At 53.9% G+C, this 18,608-nt stretch overlaps 1 protein-coding gene across 1 annotated transcript; it reads right to left on the bottom strand.

Moving 5' to 3' along the window:
• Positions 1 to 1,663: 1,663 nt before the first annotated feature.
• On the bottom strand, positions 1,664 to 8,154 carry LOC135894024 (sulfotransferase 1B1-like). Its single transcript, XM_065422002.1, has 7 exons — positions 7,974 to 8,154; positions 7,014 to 7,142; positions 6,805 to 6,902; positions 6,386 to 6,512; positions 6,030 to 6,124; positions 2,277 to 2,457; positions 1,664 to 1,776 (listed from the first exon to the last, which is right to left on the bottom strand). Exons 1-7 carry the CDS (start codon positions 8,152 to 8,154, stop codon positions 1,664 to 1,666), a joined length of 924 nt encoding a protein of 307 aa, XP_065278074.1.
• Positions 8,155 to 18,608: the final 10,454 nt, after the last annotated feature.

The raw sequence follows: 18,608 nt of genomic DNA, 5'->3' as shown, positions 1-18,608 counted from the left end.
AGACCAGAAGGGACCCCTGGCGTCTAGTCTGTATAGTGCAGGCCAGAGAACTGCCCAGAATTATTCCAGTGTGAACTAGCAACCAACATCTCCATGATGAGCTCGACACCACTGCAGCGTAAAGCCCGGCTGTAGTTTATGCCAGCGAGAGCCGTCTGTAGCAGTAATGCAATTTCAGCCCTTGATGGTGCAACTGCTTAAGGACGTGCTTCATTCTGAACACCCGAATATCCCCTTGGACGCTTTCGTCACTCTGAAGTCGGGGGGGGGGGGGGAGTTACAGACCTGCGTAAGGGTGTCAGGATGGGGGGGGGCTTTCCCAGGGGGTGGCTAGTCCGTTTCACTGGGGCGTAGTACAGCAGTTGGGTGAAACCACCTTAGGGGTTGATTTCAATTCTTATTGAGATTGACAGGTGCGAACTCACCCTTCGGTTAGTGGCTGCCAGGACAGGACAAAGGCGAAGGCAGCCTGCCCGAGTGGTGCCGAGGATGGTTTTGGGTCGGGGGCGCCTGTGGCTGTGGGAAGCCAGAACAGACCCAAAACTGAAAGGCTGGGGGCTTATCTAACCAGCGCGTCAGTGAAGACGCTGCGTGCGCCAGGACTTGGCCCATCGGCGTCGGTATCCACCTCCCCGAGAGGCAGTAGCCAGGTCGCTTGGAGAGTTCATCCCTCGACCTAGCACTGTCTACGCTGGGGGTGAGGTTGGTATAACGGGCGCTCAAGGGTGTCGATTTTCACACCTCTGAGGGCTGTAGCTAGGCCGGAGTAAAGTCCTAGTGTAGACCAGGCCTGCGAGAGTCAGAGCCAGCTTGGAGGAGCAGCCGCAGCGCGGTGTCTGCCCCTGGAAGAAAGAGGCGGAGAGGCTTTTGGGTGGGGTGCAGGCTGAGAAGAGCGGTCTTGGTGCTCTGAGCAAACACACACCCCCTCCGCCAACCCCCACAGCTTCCTGCGATTTGCGTCTCTCTGCGTTCCGCGACACAGGACTTTGTCCAGTCTTTAAATAAACAAAACTGCATCAAAGAACTCCCCGACGGCCGCCGAGTTCTGCTCCGAACGGGAACAAGCTGCTGGATTTGGGGCTAGCTGCTCAGGTCAAAGGGTTACACTCCTGTGCTTGCTAGCGGGTCTGGGGACGAGGGGGCTGCGGAGATCCCCAGCCCCATGGAATCTGTCCCCCCAGAGTCGCCCTCTTTTCCTGTGGGGCTGGCAGGGCCTCCCAGCCAAGCCCCTTTTCCCTTTCCCTGGCTCACAGAGAACAACCTTGAGTTCACTGCTATTTACACAGCACCATGGAGGAAATGCAGCTCGGCCCCCCCACCCCCATATCGATCTGTGTGTACACTGACCCCACCCCCACAGTGTGCCCCGGACTTCCCTTCCTGGCGTGTGAGCTCTGCGGTGCGACTCACGCTCCCAGCAGCACCTGTGCCCCGGGGGGGGGAAGGGGGATGGACACTTGGAGGGGGGGCGCCATTGGGGCCAGGGTGGCCCTGGTGGGACATCCTGTCTCGGGCTGAAGGGGAAGTTTCCTGCGGCACCAGCCCCCACCCCCACCCCCACCCTGTGATACCCCCTCCCAGGTATCACAATGTCCGTGGTCAGGAGGTAAACTTTTATTGCAGCACTGTTCATGGGGGGCTGTCCGCACCCGCAGGGCGGGGCCTAGATCTGGGTCCGGAAGTGCAGGCCGGTCCCCTCCATGCGGCGCTGGTAATGGGCGTCGAACGCCTCGCTCTGCGCCACGGTGAAATGGTTTTTCCAGTCGCCAACCTGGCCTGGGGAGGAGAGGGGGGTATTAGTGGTGAGACCCCCCCCCCACCAGCAGCAGCAGCTGCCCCTTCCCCAGGAAGTGCCTTCCACCCCCAGGCAGGGGACCCCAGCTCCAGGGAGCCCCCCCCCCCCCCCCCCGTACCATGCGCCGCAGCCGACTGGGCCCAGGACAGGACCGCCGGGAAGAACGCCATGGGGACCCAGCCCAACAGGACTTACCCAGAATCCCTGGGAAGAGCCGCAAGGACACGACACCCCCCCTCGCCCCCCGCCTGTGACATTAGGGGGAGCTAATGCCAAGTGAGCATGGCCCCCTGCAAGGGACTATGGGTAATGAGGCATGGCTTCAGACCAAGCAGGCATTACCCACAGTACCTTGCTCAAGTCGCCCAGGCCCTGTACCAACGGGCTACAGACGAGGGTACAGGGAACTTTCCAGACAAAGCCAGTGGTGGGGGCGGGGCGGGTTCCCCACAACCCCCAGGTCCCCTTTCCCCCCACTCACCCTTGCGCATGAAGGGGCTGACGGTCTGGTCGAGGATGGTGCTGGGGACACTGCTGTAGTTGGTCATGGGGTTCTCCTTCATGATCTGGAAGGACGTTTGCTGGACAATTTTTTCCAGCACCTGCAGGGGCAGCTCCACCTCCAAGAAGTCCATGACCCTGCGGATCTCCCGGGCCGGGTCCTGGTGGGGGAGAAGGATGCTGACCCAGCGGCCTCCCGATGGCAACTGGCCAAGGGCCCAGGGGGGCATATGGGGTTACAGGGGTCCCTTGGGTCTGGTAGCTACATACGAGTTCGCCCAGGGACGTGGTGTGAGGTCTTTACTGAATGCCTGTGTTGCACTGGCCATGGGCGTATGGAGATAGGTAACGAGATATGTATAGACACTGAACATTGTCACCTCACTGGTTACCCTTTTCCCAGATAATCTATTAATATATTGAGCAGCGCTGGTCCCAGTACAGACCCCTGGGGGACCCCACTATTCATCCCGCCCCACTGTGAAAACTGACCATTTCTTCCTGCCCTTTGTTTCCTGTCTTTTAACCAGTTACCAACCCATGAGAGGAGCTTCCCTCTTATCCCATCACAGCTCACTTGGTGTAAGAGCCATTGGCGAGGGACCTTGTGAAAGGTTTTCTGAGCATGTCTCCGCTGCAGTAAAATACCTGCATCTGCTGACGGGCTTGCAGGGCTCGGGCTGTGGCTATAAAGCTGCAGCGGAGACATTCGGGCTCGGGCTGGAGCCCGGTGTCACGGAGTATGGGGGACTCAGGGCCCTGCACCCCCGGCTTCCTGCGATTCACCATGACTCTCAGCCAGCCAGTAAAGCAGAAGGTTTATTTAGACGACGGGAATACAGTCCGAGACAGGTCTTGCAGGCACAGACAACAGGACCCCCCTCAGTTAGGTCCATCTTGGGGTCCCAGGGCGCCCCAGCCCCCTTGGGAGGTCAGAGCCCTGTCTGCCTCCCAGCCACATCACCAGCCAGCTCCTGAAACTCTGCCTTCAGCGACCCCTCCCACAGCCTTTGTTCAGTTTCCCCGGGGAAAGGTGTCACCTGGCCTTTAACCCCTTCCTGGGTTCTCATGTTACATGCTCAGGTATTCTCCGTAGGTCAGTCTCCCATTCCCCAGTGCAGACTATCCTAGCCACACTCCCCTGTCAGCATTCAAAGACCACATTAAGAACAGTCCCAGTTCGTCACACCCGGATTCTGGGCCTCACGGGGGGGGGGGGGGGGGGGGATGTTCCAGAGCCTGGGCTGGAGCCCAAGCCCCATGAGCCCGAGTCAGCGACACGAGCCACCCAGGGGTATTTTATTGCAGTGCAGAACTACCCGGAAAGTCCAGGTCCCAGATCCACTGGCTCCCCCTTGTCCACATGTTTCCTGACCCCCTCAAAGAATTCTAGTAGATTGGTGAGGCATGATTTCCCTTTACTAAAACCATGTTGACTCTTCCCCAGTAGAGCATGTGCATCTGTGTGTCTGATAAATTCTGTTCTTTACTATAGTTTCAACCAGCTTGCCTGGTACTGAAGTCAGGTTTCCCGGCCTGTGATTGCCAGAATCGCCTCTGGAGCCTCTCTTAAAAACCAGCGTCACGTTAGCTACCCTCCAGTCAGCTGGGGCAGAGGCTGATTTAAGCAGTAAGTGACCTGCCACATTTAGCAGTTCTGCAATGTCATATTTGAGTTTCTTCAGAACTCTTGGGTGATGCCAAACTGATTGAAAGTGCGGGGAGAAGGACTTGGAATTAACGACCCTGCAGGGGACAGGCAGGGGAATGCCTTGTGAGGTCAACTGAGGCGCTAGAAAGCACAGGGCCGGCTCTAGGTTTTTTGCCGCCCCAAGCAAAAAATATTTTGGCTGCCCCCCGTCCCAGCCCTGGGCTCCTCGCCGCACCCCCATGCTGCCCCAGCCCTGGGCTCTCCTCCCACCACCTACACCCCCTGCTGCCCCAGCTCTGGGCTCCCTCATTCCCCCCCACCATTGCCTCCCACACACACCTCCTGCCGCCCCAGCCCTGGGCTCTCTCCTCCCCCGCCACCTGCACCCTCCTTCCGCCGCAGCCCTGGGTCACTGGTAACTCGCTCCCAGGGTGGATCATTCAGCAGGAATTTTGGATGTGCACAGAACACAGACAGGATCGGTTCCCATATGGTTACAGAACTGCAGTAAAGTGGAACAATTTTCAGATTGTGTGATTGGAGGATGTCTGGATGCATATTATAAGACTGTCCTACATAAATGAGGAAAATGCCTTTATTATTCTTTTGTTCCATTCTTTCTTTCTATGGGGAATTTGCCAAACAAACAAAAGGCAATGGCTGTTGAAAATAGCAATTCCAGTCCTAATAACCACTGGGAAGCATTTCTTGCTCAGTTTTAGCCTACTTTTTCTACAGCAAGTTACAGTGGATCAGTATAGTTGATTTGGGAGAAATGAAGTAACTGAGCTTGAGCACTCCTGAATTTTGAGGTGTTCAAATCTGGAAGGCAGGTGCTGGGGGGGGGAGGGGGCTGTGGCTCCGCAGGGGAGCACGGCAGAATGTATGCAGCAGCGTGTCTGGCGCTGCGCGAAGGGACAGGGAGAAGGGGGGGGGTTGGATGGGGCGGAGGTTCAGGGGGGCAGTCAGGGGCAGGGAGAAGGGGGGGTTAGATGGGTCAGGGGTTTGGGGGGGCAGTCAGGGGACAGGCAGCAGTTGGATAGGCATGGGAGTCCCAGGGGTTTGTCAGGGGACAGGTCGGGGGTGGGGTCCTGGGGGGAACTTGGGGGGGGTCTCAGGAGGGGGCAGTTGGGGACAAGGAGAAGGGAGGCTTAGATAGGGGGTGGAGGCCTGGGGGGCAGTTGGGGCAGGGGTCCCGGGAGGGGGTGATCAGGGGACAGGGAGCAGGGGGGGTTGGATGGGTTGGGGTTTCTGTGGGGGGCAGTCGGAGGGAGTGGATGGGGGCAGGGTGGGGCTACCCTCCCTCCCCGTGGAGTGTCCTATTTTTTGAATGTTAAAATATGGTATCCCTACTCACAGTGCAGCATGAGGTCTCAGCTTCCTCCCTCCCTCCCCCTCTTTCCTGTTGGTAGTGGCCGAGGGAATGCTGGGAAATGTAGTTCTTTCCCTGCTCCAGGGCTGGCTCTATAGGCAGGGAGCTAACCAAGGAACTACAGCTCCCAGGGCCCCCTGTTGGTTCTCAGCTCCCAGGCTGGATCCCTGCCGCCCCTGCAAATGGGCTGCCCCAAGCAGGTGCTTGCTTTGCTGGTGCCTGGAGCCGCCCCTGAGAAAGCAGGTTATGCTTTTTTCAGTCTGTAGCTGTTTCCAATATTCTCATTCTATCACGACTCTCTCGTCTTCGATGCTAAAGTTGTTCTCACTATCGCTGTGTCTACACGGGCCGAGCCGAGCGAAGCGGAGCGGAGCGGAGCGGGGAGCCGGAGGGGATTTGACAAGCCGGGGGGTTCTGACTCGGGGGTCGGTAAGCGCTGGGAGTGTGCAGGGGATCGGGGCTGGTAACTCCAGAGAGGTGCTCTAAGGGGTCAGGGTCTGCGCCGGCCTCTCGCTAACCTGGACAGAGTGCGGCCGGCGGAGGCTGGGACGGCAGAGCTTGTGCTGATAGAGGCTGGTGGTCTCAGGGAGCCGACCCACGGCGGGGCCAGACACGACTCCGTCATGCTAAGGGCAGGCGGCAGCGAGGTGACTCAGACCCCTGGGCAGCGTCACTGCTCCTCGCCCCCCGTCCCCTCCTTCCACACTCACCTCTTTCATGTCCTCATAGAAGACGTAGAGGATGCAGTGATTGGCCCGTTCGGCCCAGTATCGACAGACGTGGTCATACCACGAGCCCCAGGCCACTGTGGGGAGAGAGGGCAAGCTGACATGACCATAATCCCCTGGGGCAGAGGTCACAGGATGTGGTCACCGTATGGACTCCTGCCAGAATGCCTTGCTAGCCTCCCCCAGCAGGTAAGGACCGGTCCGTATACTCTGATGGGGGAAACCTCAGGTCTGGAACCAATGGAGCTTCATCACACCCACAATCCCTTAGGCCCCCCACAGCCTAGGAAGGGGTGGGGAGGGAGGTGGAGCTCTGAACCCTCTGGCCCACTACTAACGTTTCCCATCCATGAACTTCTGCAGATAGAGCTCCCAGGGCCCCGGCTCGGGCTGCGTCTTGTTCATCTGGTCAAAGAAGTAATAAGAGACCACGTTATCCTTGGCATTTCGGGCCACGTAGATCACCTGGGGAAGAGAGAACAACGTGACTGTGGGTCAGGAGTGAGGGGCACCGGCAGGGCTGTGAGGGGGAGCTCACGGCTGGGACGGCAGGGGACTGCGGGTCGGGAGTGAGGGGCACCGGCAGGGCTGTGAGGGGGGAGCCCAGGGCTGGGACAGCAGGGGACTGCGGGTCGGGAGTGAGGGGCACCGGCAGGGCTGTGACGGGGGAGCCCAGGGCTGGGACAGCAGGGGACTGCGGGTCGGGAGTGAGGGGCACCGGCAGGGCTGTGAGGGAGGACAGGGGGGGGTCTCTTGCCTTGCATCTGTTCTCCCAGAAGGACTTGGGAACCAGCTGGAAGGGCAAGTGGGTCTTGATGACTCGGGGGGAAGGAACATTCGCCAGCTGCTGCACGCCTGTGAGAGATGGGACCAGAGGGGGCGTCAGCCCTGGGGGGGAGCCCAGCAAGGCCGTGGTGGGGTTGCAGCCTTGCCCTGCCCCCAGGCAGGCAGATCGGAGGCACCCACCTGAGGGCACTGGGGGAGGGGAGCAGATCTCCAGGAAGGGGATCCGGATGTGGGTCGGGGCTCGACAGGCTTTTTCCACATCTCCTTGGACCAGGATCAGGTCCACGATCTCCTGCATCCATGTGGTCCCTGCAGAGAGACAGTCACAGAGAGAGACACCCCAATCCGCGCTCACGCCCAGGCGGCATGGTCCAGAACCCTTGGCAAGGGGCAGTTGTTGGCTATGATGCTACAGCGCCCCCTGCTGGGAGTTTAGGGGTTTGGAACAGGTCCCATATGAGGAGAGATTAATGAGACTGGGACTTTTCAGCTTGGAAAAGAGGAGACTAAGGGGGGATAGGATAGAGGTCTATAAAATCATGAGTGGTGTGGAGAAAGTGGATAAGGAAAAGTTATTTACTTGTTCCCATAATACAAGAACTAGGGGCCACCAAATGAAATTAATGGGCAGCAGGTTTAAAACAAATAAAAGGATGATGTTCTTCACACAGGGCACAGTCAACCTGTGGAACTCCTTGCCTGAGGAGGTTGTCAAGGTTAGGACTATAACAGCGTTTAAAAGAGAACTGGATAAATTCATGGAGGTTAAGTCCATTAATGGCTATTAGCCAGGATGGGTAAGGAATGGTGTCCCTAGCCTCTGTTTGTCAGAGGGTGGAGATGGATGGCAGGAGAGAGATCACTTGATCATCGCCTGTTAGGTTCACTCCCTCTGGGGCACCTGGCATTGGCCACTGTCGGTAGACAGGATACTGGGCTGGATGGACGTTTGGTCTGACCCGGCACGGCCATTCTTATGTTCTTAGGGGAGCAGTGCCCCTCCCCCTCCCCACGGCGCCCCCTGCTGGGGGAGGTCAGGGCTGGAGTAGCCGGGAGCTCCCCCCACAGCCAGTGCCCCTCCCGTGCCCCTCCCCCTCCCCACAGCACCCCCTGTGGGTGAGGCCGAGGCAGGTCTCTTACCTGCCTTGGGGTAGGTGGAGATGAGGAGGTCATCAGGCCGGGCCTGGAAGTTCTCGATGGGGCCCCACTGCTGGGCGATGGGCTCCATGAGCGGGATCCTGTGGACCAGCTGGAGGGGGAAGCGGTGGAAGACGTCCTGGGATTCCTGCAAGACCTTAGTGTAGTTCTCTGGCGCTGCCATGCCAAGGTGCGGGGTGGGGAGTCCTGCTTCGGGATAGGGGCCCCTTGGGATCCTGCAAGGGGGGATTCCTAGCCGGGGGAGCAGGCTGGTTTCTGGGGGTGCTGGGGGATGTAGCCGGGGGAGCAGGCTGGTTTCTGGGGGTGCTGGCTCAGGGTTCCCTGGCCAAAGGCGCAGGCTGGGTCCTGCCTGATCCCGTCCGAGCTGCTGGCCGTGTCCTTTGCAGCTGAGATTTCTCCCTGCACAAAGATCAGTAAATATCCTTCACCTTCAGTCCAGCCCCCTGTGACGTTATGAATGTAATATAATATTTCATTGGAGGGTGACAGGGCCAGAAAGAGTTAATTAACTCAGACTGACCTGACCCATGGGTGAACCTAGACTGGTTAGGAAGATCTGTAAATGAATAGACCTTTGAAATGCAAGTCTGCATTGTTAGAGATCGAAGGGTAGATGTTTGCTCAGGGCTTGTGATGTAAGCAAACAAGTCTTATCTATTGCTATAGTTTTAAATTCAAAGATCAAAAAAGGAATATTAACATTTAGGAAGACACTTGAGTGAAATAGTATTATTGTCTCTATGTCTCTTTGAAGGTTGTGGTAACCTGTATCTGAACTGTTTAATGGATAAATGACCCTGTGCTAATTGCCAGGATGTTTGGGAGAAGGAGAGTTAGGCCTATTGTTTTCTCAGGCCGAAAGGCTGCTGGAAATGTATAAAAACCCTGGGACACGATTGTTGGGGGCCACTAGGCATAGCTACCAGGTAACTCGGGAGAGTGGAAGGCCAAAGTGTCGATGAAGCTCTTTTGCTCTGGGCCTATCTGAAACCCCCAGACCCCATCTTGTGAACTCTCACCTACTTCTGTGTTCACTGCTTACAGGCTTTGTAGCAAGCTGAAGCAGAAATGTAAGGGTCAGCTTTTCTAGCAGGCAGACTGCTGTAAACAGGCCTTGCAAGGCCAAAAGATAAGCAGACGTATGGGAACTTTTCTAATTGTAACTGCTAGAGAAGGGAGGGGTGGGAGGTGTAAGAGGGAGTAACAGACAAAGGCTTACACAGAAACAGTTTGGGGTATAAAAGAAGTTATTTGTATTTGTTGCACTGGATTTGAGACATGCTGGTCTAGTGCCATTTCAGAGCTCTGAAATAAACTTGGCTTGCTTTCTCCCCTCGGTGTCTTTATTGGTGCCAAGCACACCGGGCGACGGACCATTTGAAGTCCGCCTCGAGCACTTGGGCGGTAACAGTTTTGGCGTCCCTGGGTGGGCTCGAGGCTGAAATTTAGCCTTGCCCGGATCCCTCCTGGTGGCCGACGGATTACGACGACGACCGACGCCCAGAGCGCTCACCGGTGACTTCATCGGGGGCCTCGGCAGAGACGTGGTTTGTTCAACCCCGGAGGGCACAACGGTGCAACGCACACAGACAGTGGAGAAGCAGCTGCGGGCGATGGTGAGGAACCGGTCCCGTGGATAAGGTAGGAACAGTCCAGTGGGGACTTTATCTGTCTTGACCTGGGGACGCCCAGAGGTCTACCTGTTGTGACTTGGGGACGCCCAGAGTCTCCCTCAGTATGGGGCAGGGACAGAGTACAGCCGTCAGGGTACAGTGTACACCCTTAGAATGCATTCTGGTGAACTGGAAGGTGTTTGGATCTGATCAGTTGATTAAAAGTAAATTGAAAAGGTTCTGTACAGTTGATTGGCCTCAGTACCAGCTGGAGTGCCAAGAAAGGTGGCCACCGGAAGGATCACTTAATTACAACACGATCCTTCAGTTGCTTTTGTTTTGTCAGAGAACAGGTAAATGGAATGAACATCTCTATGCGTATACGTTTATGGTGTTAAGAAATAGGACTGATATTTTGCTCAAGTGCCATTTGACTCCGACAGGCTCGGTAGTATGCGCTGCTAAACCCCAGAACCCTCCCACTGTTGTAATGCCAGAATCGGTGTCCCCTTCGGCTCCTCCACCCCCACAGGCTTTAGAGAGTACCCCCCCCCCCCGTGGGATTGTATCCGTTGATTACTGAGAGTGTGGTAGCCCGTCCAGGAACACAAGAAATCTTTGAAGGATGTCTAGCTAGCCATAAGCCTGACTGGGAAGATTGTAATATACTTATGAGAACCTTGTTGTCTGAAGTGGAGCGGATTCAGGTTATAGCCAAGGCTAAGAAGGAAGACAGAGAAGGCATTTAAGGTTTAAAGGGAAAGCTATTGGACTCCAGAGGTTGTACAGAGTGGAATCCTCAGAAGTGAGTGTGCTCGTCCTGGTTTGTTGCTTCAAGGCTCTGTACAGAAGTTATGTTACTGGAAAGGTGTATGATGGCAATGAGTATGTGTTAATGGTTGGAGAAAGGTGTATGAGTGAAGAGTGGAAGGTTCCTTTGGAAGTTAGAAGAAGCCGAGAAAGGAAGAAGAGGAAAAAGCACAAAATGAGTTAACTGAGAGGAAAATACAGCTAGCAAGCTCATCCAAGGACAGCGAAAACTTGGCTGACCACCAAGAGAAAGGGGGGGGGGGCCTGAATGTGCCCAAGCAATGTGAGATCAGCAAAATACTGCAAGGCATAATGAGGACAACAGAAGGGTTAAAAAGCAGCTTTGTTGGACCGTATTGGCTCAAGGATTTAAAAATTCCCCCACTCTGTTTGGACAGGCTTTGGCCAGAGACTTGGAGGAGTGGGATAATTCAGACAGAGCCCTCCTGCTGCAATATGTAGATGACTTGTTAATTGCTGCTGTGGGTCTAATCCCTTGTCTCAGAGCTACTGTGAGTCTCCTAAACTTTATTGGATTGCGAGGATACAGGGTATCTCAAAACAAAGCCCAAATTGCTCTTACAGAGGTTCAATATCTGGGATTTCACATCAGGCAGGGAGAGAGACAGCTCTCAAACGAAAGAAAGGAGGCTATCTGCCAAGTTCCCATCCCCAGCAATCGTAAACGGCTTAGAGCATTCCTGGGCATGGCAGGCTTTTGCAGAATATGGATTCCAGAGTTTGGACTGTGGGCTAAACCTCTGTATGAATGTGTTAAGGGAGCGGATCAAGACCCCTTTCACTGGTCCCCAGAAGCGGACAGGGCATTTAAGATCTTGAAAAGGAAGCTAATGGAAGCTCCAGCCCTCGGCTTGCCCGATATATCTAAGCCGTTCCAACTGTATGTGCATGAACGAAAAGGGGTAGCTTTGGGAATGCTTACCCAGCTATTAGGTGCCTGGAAGCGTCCTGTAGCATACTTTTCTAAGCAACTGGATCAAGTTTCAAAGGGATGGCCAGCCTGTTTGAGGGCGGTCGCAGCTACTGCTCTAGTGCTTGGGGAAGCTGAGAAACTGACACTGGGAGGAAGTGTGCAAGTGTATGTTCCTCATATGGTCCGAGCCTTGCTGGACACTAAGGGGGGGTCTTTGGCTCACACAGGCTCGGGTTGCTCGGTACCAGGCAAAGCTGTTAGAGAATCCTGAAGTCACCCTGCAGATCTGTCCCTCCCTTAATCCAGCTACCCTGCTACCAGAGACAGAAAAGCAGGAACATGACTGTTTAGAAATCATAGATGTTCAGTATTCTAGCCGCCCAGATCTAAAAGATCAGCCACTCCCAAATGCTGACTTGGAATGGTATACAGATGGAAGTAGTACTGTTGTGGATGGGCAAAGGGGGGCTGGTTATGCTATTGTGTCTCTTCATGATACCGTGGAAGCTGAGAGTTTACCAGCAGGAACGTCTGCCCAGCTTGCTGAACTAGTGGCCCTGACTCGGGCACTCGAGCTGGCAAAAGACAAACGGGTTAATATTTTCACTAATTCAAAGTATGCTTTTGGGGTATTGCATGCTCATGCTGGTTTATGGAAGCAAAGGGGAAAGTTAACAGCCCAAGGCTCTCCGGTCAAGCATGGGTCTCAAATTCTCCGGCTTTTAGAAGCAGTACAACTCCCCTCAGCAGTAGCAGTGGTGCATTGCAAAGCCCATCAAAGGGAAGATCAAGATGTAACCAGGGGCAATGCCAGAGCAGACAGGGAAGCTAAGTGAGCTGCTACCCTGAAATCACCAACAGAGGAGAATGCCCAAATGCATGCCCTCATCCCATCAGTGGGTGAACTTGCAGCCCCTCAGTACTCCCAAGAGGACAGAAACCTGGCTGACAGTCTCGGTCTCCAGGAAAGGAGGGATGGCTTTATTCCACAGAGGGAAAAATCCTCCTGCCCAAGGGCCTGATTCGACCAGTGTTGCAGAAACTGCATCAAACCACACACGCAGGCAGAGAGGCTCTTACCCAGCTCATGACTAAATATTTTCTAACCTCTGGACTTAAACCCCTAGCATCACAGGTACAAGCTGAATGTTTAATTTGCCAAAAGAATAACCCACGACCAGGAGTAGCAGTGCCACCAGCCACCCTGGAACCTACCCCAGGCCCAGGATTGGTGTGGCAAATAGACTTTACTGAGTTTCCCAGGACCCAAGGGTACAGGTACCTCCTCGTCTTAGTGGATCGATTCAGCGGATGGCCTGAAGCCTTCCCATGTCGTAACAACACTGCCAAGACAGTGGCTCTTAAGTTTGTTAAGGAAATCATTCCTCGCTTCGGCCTTCCTCAGTGGATGGAATCTGATAATGGAACACACTTCACATCTCAAGTGGTTCAAAAGATATCAAGTGCTCTGCAAATCCCCTGGAAACTCCACACACCCTGGTGACCACAAGCCAGTGGAGTAGTGGAACGCACAAATCAGACACTCAAGCGACACCCCTCAAAGATCTGTCAGGAGGCCTCTCTTAAGTGGCCTGATGTTTTGCCCCTTGTGTTACTTCGCATTCGTGCTCTCCCTAAGGGTAGGATAGGGCTTAGTCCCTTCGAGATTATGTTTGGAAGAGCATGGCCTATGAATGGTACCCCAGTTCTGGCAAGGGAATGGGAAGTGGGGTGTGGTTTCTTGTCTCAGTACATGTGCCCTCTGTCTGCTGTTCTTTCTTCTCTTCACAGGTACACCAAAGATTCACAGCCTCTTCTGCTGGACACTCCGGTCCACTCCCTGCAGCCTGGTGACTCCGTTCTCGTGCGGACCTGGAAGGACGAGCCTCTCCAAGAGAAGTGGAAGGGACCTCACACCGTCCTGCTTGTCACCCATACAGCGGCAAAGGTCGAAGGACACAAGAACTGGATTCATCACTCCCGACTGAAAGCAGTGCCCGCTCCTAAACAGTGGACTGTCCAGCCTGCGGAGAAGACTGCTAACGACGATTTGGGACTTAAGCTGTTATTCAAAAGACAGTAAGGATCGCTGGGAATGCGTTGTGATCTTTCTGAACAGTCACAGCATACTCCCCGCGAAAACCCTGAGCATTGGTTTTATTTTCTCACAGAAGGCGGACCTGGCCTCTGTATTTGGTCTTGTTATTTTTTGACTTGTTTAGTGTCAACAATTCTTTTTGTCTTTTGGGTATTTGGGTTTGTGGTACTAGTGCCTCCAAATGGCTTCCTAATGGTTGGCATGGTAGCTGTTACAAAGGCTATCTTGCTCCTCCCCTCCGCATTCTGCCCAAGGCTCCCTCAGGTCGTCCCAGGTACTATCGGTCCTTGAGAGCTACCTTAGAACCCATCAGTGAAGGAGACAGGTTTGGGATGATAGCCCTCCCTTCCTATGGGGTGGGACGACTAGCCCAACTCTACAGAAGACTGTCTAAATTTCTCACCCAGTTTGCCAATGATACCCTAGCCATAGAGAAAAGCATAAGTTCTGAGCTGTACCAGCTTCGACTGCTGGCTTTGCAGAACCGACAGGCCTGTCGTGGTCAAAGACCCCCACGCAGTCATTTTAGTTCAAAGACTCATACCTGAGGCCAGTTTATTGACATACAAACCAGTGCGCACTGGGGTGTGGTCCGGAGACCAACACACCTAGCAACAGCTCACAAGCTGCTTTTATTCCATTAAACCACAAGCAGGGTACAAACAATACGTCATGAGTTAAGAAATTGGGGACCAATTATAAGCTGGGCATGGGGTGAACACGTGCTGGTCACGAGCTAGGAAGCAGGGGTTGGGGTCAGGGGTTGGGGTCAGTCTTCTCACCCCCCTCCCTACCCTCTGACCTAATTTCCGAGGAGTGGGTGTTTGTTTGGGTAGAAGGGCGCTTGGTGGTTTCCGCAGGGGTGGTACTCGGCCCTAGCTTGGATACATTTCTTAAGACTTGGACTATGTCATTTTCCGGGGGGTTTCAGCAAAGGCTTAAGGGGGGGGCTAATTTGCAGATAGCTGGGCTATGGAAGATTTTGCAAATAGTTATAGCAGCAAGGATGATTAACTGTCTGCAAAACAATTTCTTAATATCGAGCATCTTACGTTATTTCCGTAGCTTGCGGTTATCATATTTCATCAGCTATGAACATATTTCATTAGTACTGCTGGGGGGGGGGGGGATTTATTCTTTAATTCCCTCCTCTGTTGCTACTTTTGACTGGGCATAGCCTCACAAACTGATTTTTGGTTCAGGCTTTTAGGCCTACCCCATTACCCACGAAAGTCCTCAGTATGGCAGATTTCTAGGGAAGATGTTTCAGGGTCTTCAGGCCCAGGATTTTGGTTATCGGAAAGAAGGCCACCCTGCTCTATTTCCCCACAGGCCCTAGATTATGTGTTAGCCTCGCGAGGCGGGGTCTGTGCCCTTATTGGAGAAGAGTGTTGTACCTATGTCCCAGAGTTTTCACAGGACATTAACAAGCACATCTTGTCAGCAGAACGGGCCTTTAACCAGTGGAAGGCCCAGGAAGGGGAACCCACTATTTTGGATTCCCTTTGGGGTTGGATACCTGGTTTAGGGGAACTAGGGGATATAGGGGGAAGCATTGTTCGCATCTTGCTCACAGGTGTGGTAATATGTTTTGTTCTTGTTCTTTTGCTCATTTGCTGTAAAGTGCTCATATGTAAGATTTGTACCTCTCCCTCCCCAGAGGTTCCTTTATACCCTCTCATTGATAATCCTGATTGTATGGAGCTTAATCGCATTTTGTCTTTAGAGTATGAGAAAACTCTGACAAAGGTTTGTTGAGTGTTCTCAAAGGAGGGATTGTTGGGGGCCACTAGGCATAGCTACCAGGTAACTCGGGAGAGCGGAAGGCCAAAGTGTCGATGAAGCTCTTTTGCTCTGGGCCTATCTGAACCCCCAGACCCCATCTTGTGAACTCTCACCTACTTCTGTGTTCACTGCTTACAGGCTTTGTAGCAAGCTGAAGCAGAAATGTAAGGGTCAGCTTTTCTAGCAGGCAGACTGCTGTAAACAGGCCTTGCAAGGCCAAAAGATAAGCAGGCGTATGGGAACTTTTCTAATTGTAACTGCTAGAGAAGGGAGGGGTGGGAGGTGTAAGAGGGAGTAACAGACAAAGGCTTACACAGAAACAGTTTGGGGTATAAAAGGTAAACGTTATTTGTATTTGTTGCACTGGATTTGAGACATGCTGGTCTCCTAGTGCCATTTCAGAGCTCTGAAATAAACTTGGCTTGCTTTCTCCCCTCGGTGTCTTTATTGGTGCCAAGCACACCGGGCGACGGACCATTTGAAGTCCGCCTCGAGCACTTGGGCGGTAACACGATCCTACTTCATCTCAGATCTGCTTTGGGTTTCAAGAGGGGGAAACCTTAAGCCACAAGGATTGAGATCCCCAGTCATTGACTAGAGCCACCCTGAATATGGACATTGGACTATAACCAATGGACTATATCTAAAAGTACTTTTGGCAACTACAAGCTCATCTCTGCTATGTATCTGAAGCTCAAGAATTGAATTCAAGTCTGTCTGTATTTTGATCTTTTAACCAACACTCTCTCTCTTTTCTTTTCTAATAAATTTTAGCTTAGTTAATAAGAATTGGCTATTAGCGTGTATTTTGGGTAAGATCTAAGGGTATGTCTACACTACGAGAGTACTTCGATTTTAGTTAATTCGACTATGTGGAATCGATATTACAAAGTCGAACGTGTGTGTCCACACTAAGGACAGTAATTCGACTTTGTGAGACTTTGTGAGTCCACACTAACGGGGCAAGCGTCGACATTGGAAGCGGTGCACTGTGGGCAGCTATCCCACAGTTCCCGCAGTCCCCGCTGCCCATTGGAATTCTGGGTCGAGCCCCAAATGCCTTCTGGGTAAAAAAATGTGTCGAGGGTGCTTTTGGGTGCCTGTCGTCATCCGTCCGTCACTCCCGCCCTCCCTCCCTGAAAGCGCCGGCGGGAAATCAGTTCGCGCGCTTTTCTGATTACTGACAGCGCGGACGCCACAGCAGTGCGAGCATGGATCCCGCTGCGACCATCGCTGCAGTTGTGGCAGTTCTCAACGCCTCGCAGCTTCTCCTCCACCTGTACCAGCGGCAGCTGCAGATCAATCATGAGAGGAGGCTACGGCACCACCGTGACGGCATGAAGTCGGACACTAGCTCCGACCTCTCTGAGAACATGAGACCCAGCGCCCAGGACATCTCGCTGTCACTGGGTCTTGTGGATACTGTTGAACGGCGATTCTGGGCCCGTGAAACAAGCACGGACTGGTGGGACCGCATAGTGCTGCAGGTCTGGGATGAATCCCAGTGGCTGCTCAACTTTCGCATGCGGAAGGGGACTTTCCTCGAACTGTGTGAGTTGCTGTCCCCTGCCCTGAAGCGAAAGGACACCCGGATGCGAGCAGCCCTGACTGTCCAGAAGCGAGTGGCCATAGCCCTCTGGAAGCTCGCAACGCCAGACAGCTACCGGTCCGTCGCTAACCACTTTGGTGTGGGCAAGTCTACCGTGGGGGTTGCTGTCATGCAAGTAGCCAGGGCAATCGTCAAGCTACTGCTATCTAAGGTAGTGACCCTGGGAAACGTGGAGCTCATCAGAGATGGCTTTGCCGAGATGGGATTCCCAAACTGCGGTGGGGCTATAGATGGGACTCACATCCCTATCCTGGGACCGGACCACCAGGCCAGCCAGTACATAAACAGAAAGGGATACTTTTCCATGGTGCTGCAAGCACTGGTGGACCATCGGAGACGTTTTACAAATATCAACGTTGGATGGCCGGGCAAGGTTCATGACGCTCGGGTTTTCAGGAACTCTGGTCTGTTTAGACGGCTGCAGGAAGGTCTTTACTTCCCGGACCACAAAGTAACTGTTGGGGATGTGGAGATGCCTACAGTGATCCTCGGGGACCCTGCATACCCGCTAATGCCCTGGCTCATGAAGCCCTACACTGGCGCACTGGACTCAGGGAAAGAACTCTTCAACTACCGGCTCAGCAAGTGCAGAATGGTGGTGGAGTGTGCTTTTGGCCGTCTCAAGGGGAGATGGAGAAGCTTACTCACTCGCTGTGATCTCAGCGAAACCAATATCCCCATTGTGATAGCTGCTTGCTGTGTGCTCCACAATCTGTGTGAGAGCAAGGGGGAGACCTTTATGGCGGGGTGGGAGGTTGAGGCAAATAGCCTGGCTTCTGATTACGCCCAGCCAGACAGCCGGGCAATTAGAAGATCCCAACGGGACGCGCTGTGCATCAGGGAGGCTTTGAAAGCCAGGTTCCTGACTGAGCAGGGTCTCCAGTGACTGTGTAGTTTGTGGACACAGATGCTGAACCTGCCCCCGTTTCTTTACCCAGTTACTGTTCACTATCCTTCCAAGTTACATACCCCCTTCACCACCTTCCCAACAAATAAAATCTGTTCCGTTTTGTTAATGAACAAGGTTCTCTTTCTTACTGTTTTCGCGGGAATGTTTTAAACCGGGGACGCAGACTGTGGCGGGGGGGCGGGTTTAGTGTTTTGATGCAAATGATGCTTCTAAACTCCTGGAATGACAGGCTCCGCAGTGCTGGATTGGTTGTTTCAACGCAGCCTGCCAGCAGTCCTGGGCGGGACTGCGTATATGTGTCGGCCAAGTGACTTTCTGGCAGGGGGTGGAGGGTTACAGACCCCCTGCTGCGTGGCTCTGTGATCCAGGATAAGGACCGCGGCATAAGATCTCTAACTGCCCTCCCCCACCACAAAGTCACAGATCAACCCCCCCGCACCCCAGAACATGAAAACCGCCTCCCAGACTGACCAGGGTAACTGGTGACTGCACTGTGTATGTGTCCTGATGCTGGACCTGCCCCCGCCTCTGTAGCCTGCTAAAGGTGACTGTCCTGTCCAAGTAACAAACCCCTTCCCCCCCTTCAGACAGAATCCCCTCTAAAAGACACTCTCGGAAACAGTACTTAACAGAAACTGTTTTTTTATTATGAACCGCACATGAAAAGGGGGGGGGGAGGAAACTTGGACGGGGGCTTCTGTGAGATGGGTAGGAAAGGACTTTTCAAACTTTGTGGAACGAGAGCCTTCTATTGCTGAAGCAGTGTGCAGGGGCTGACTGAAAGTTTTAACGGCCCTTGCCGCCCCTCCTTCTTTGGACTTTTGGTGAGGGGGGTGTGGGACTTGGTGGCGGGGGAGG

This window comes from Emys orbicularis, chromosome 24 (genome assembly GCF_028017835.1).
Source record: "Emys orbicularis isolate rEmyOrb1 chromosome 24, rEmyOrb1.hap1, whole genome shotgun sequence".
NCBI lineage: Eukaryota > Metazoa > Chordata > Testudines > Emydidae > Emys > Emys orbicularis.
Note: the sequence above shows the minus strand (reverse complement) of the source record. Positions and strands in the feature narration are given on the sequence as shown.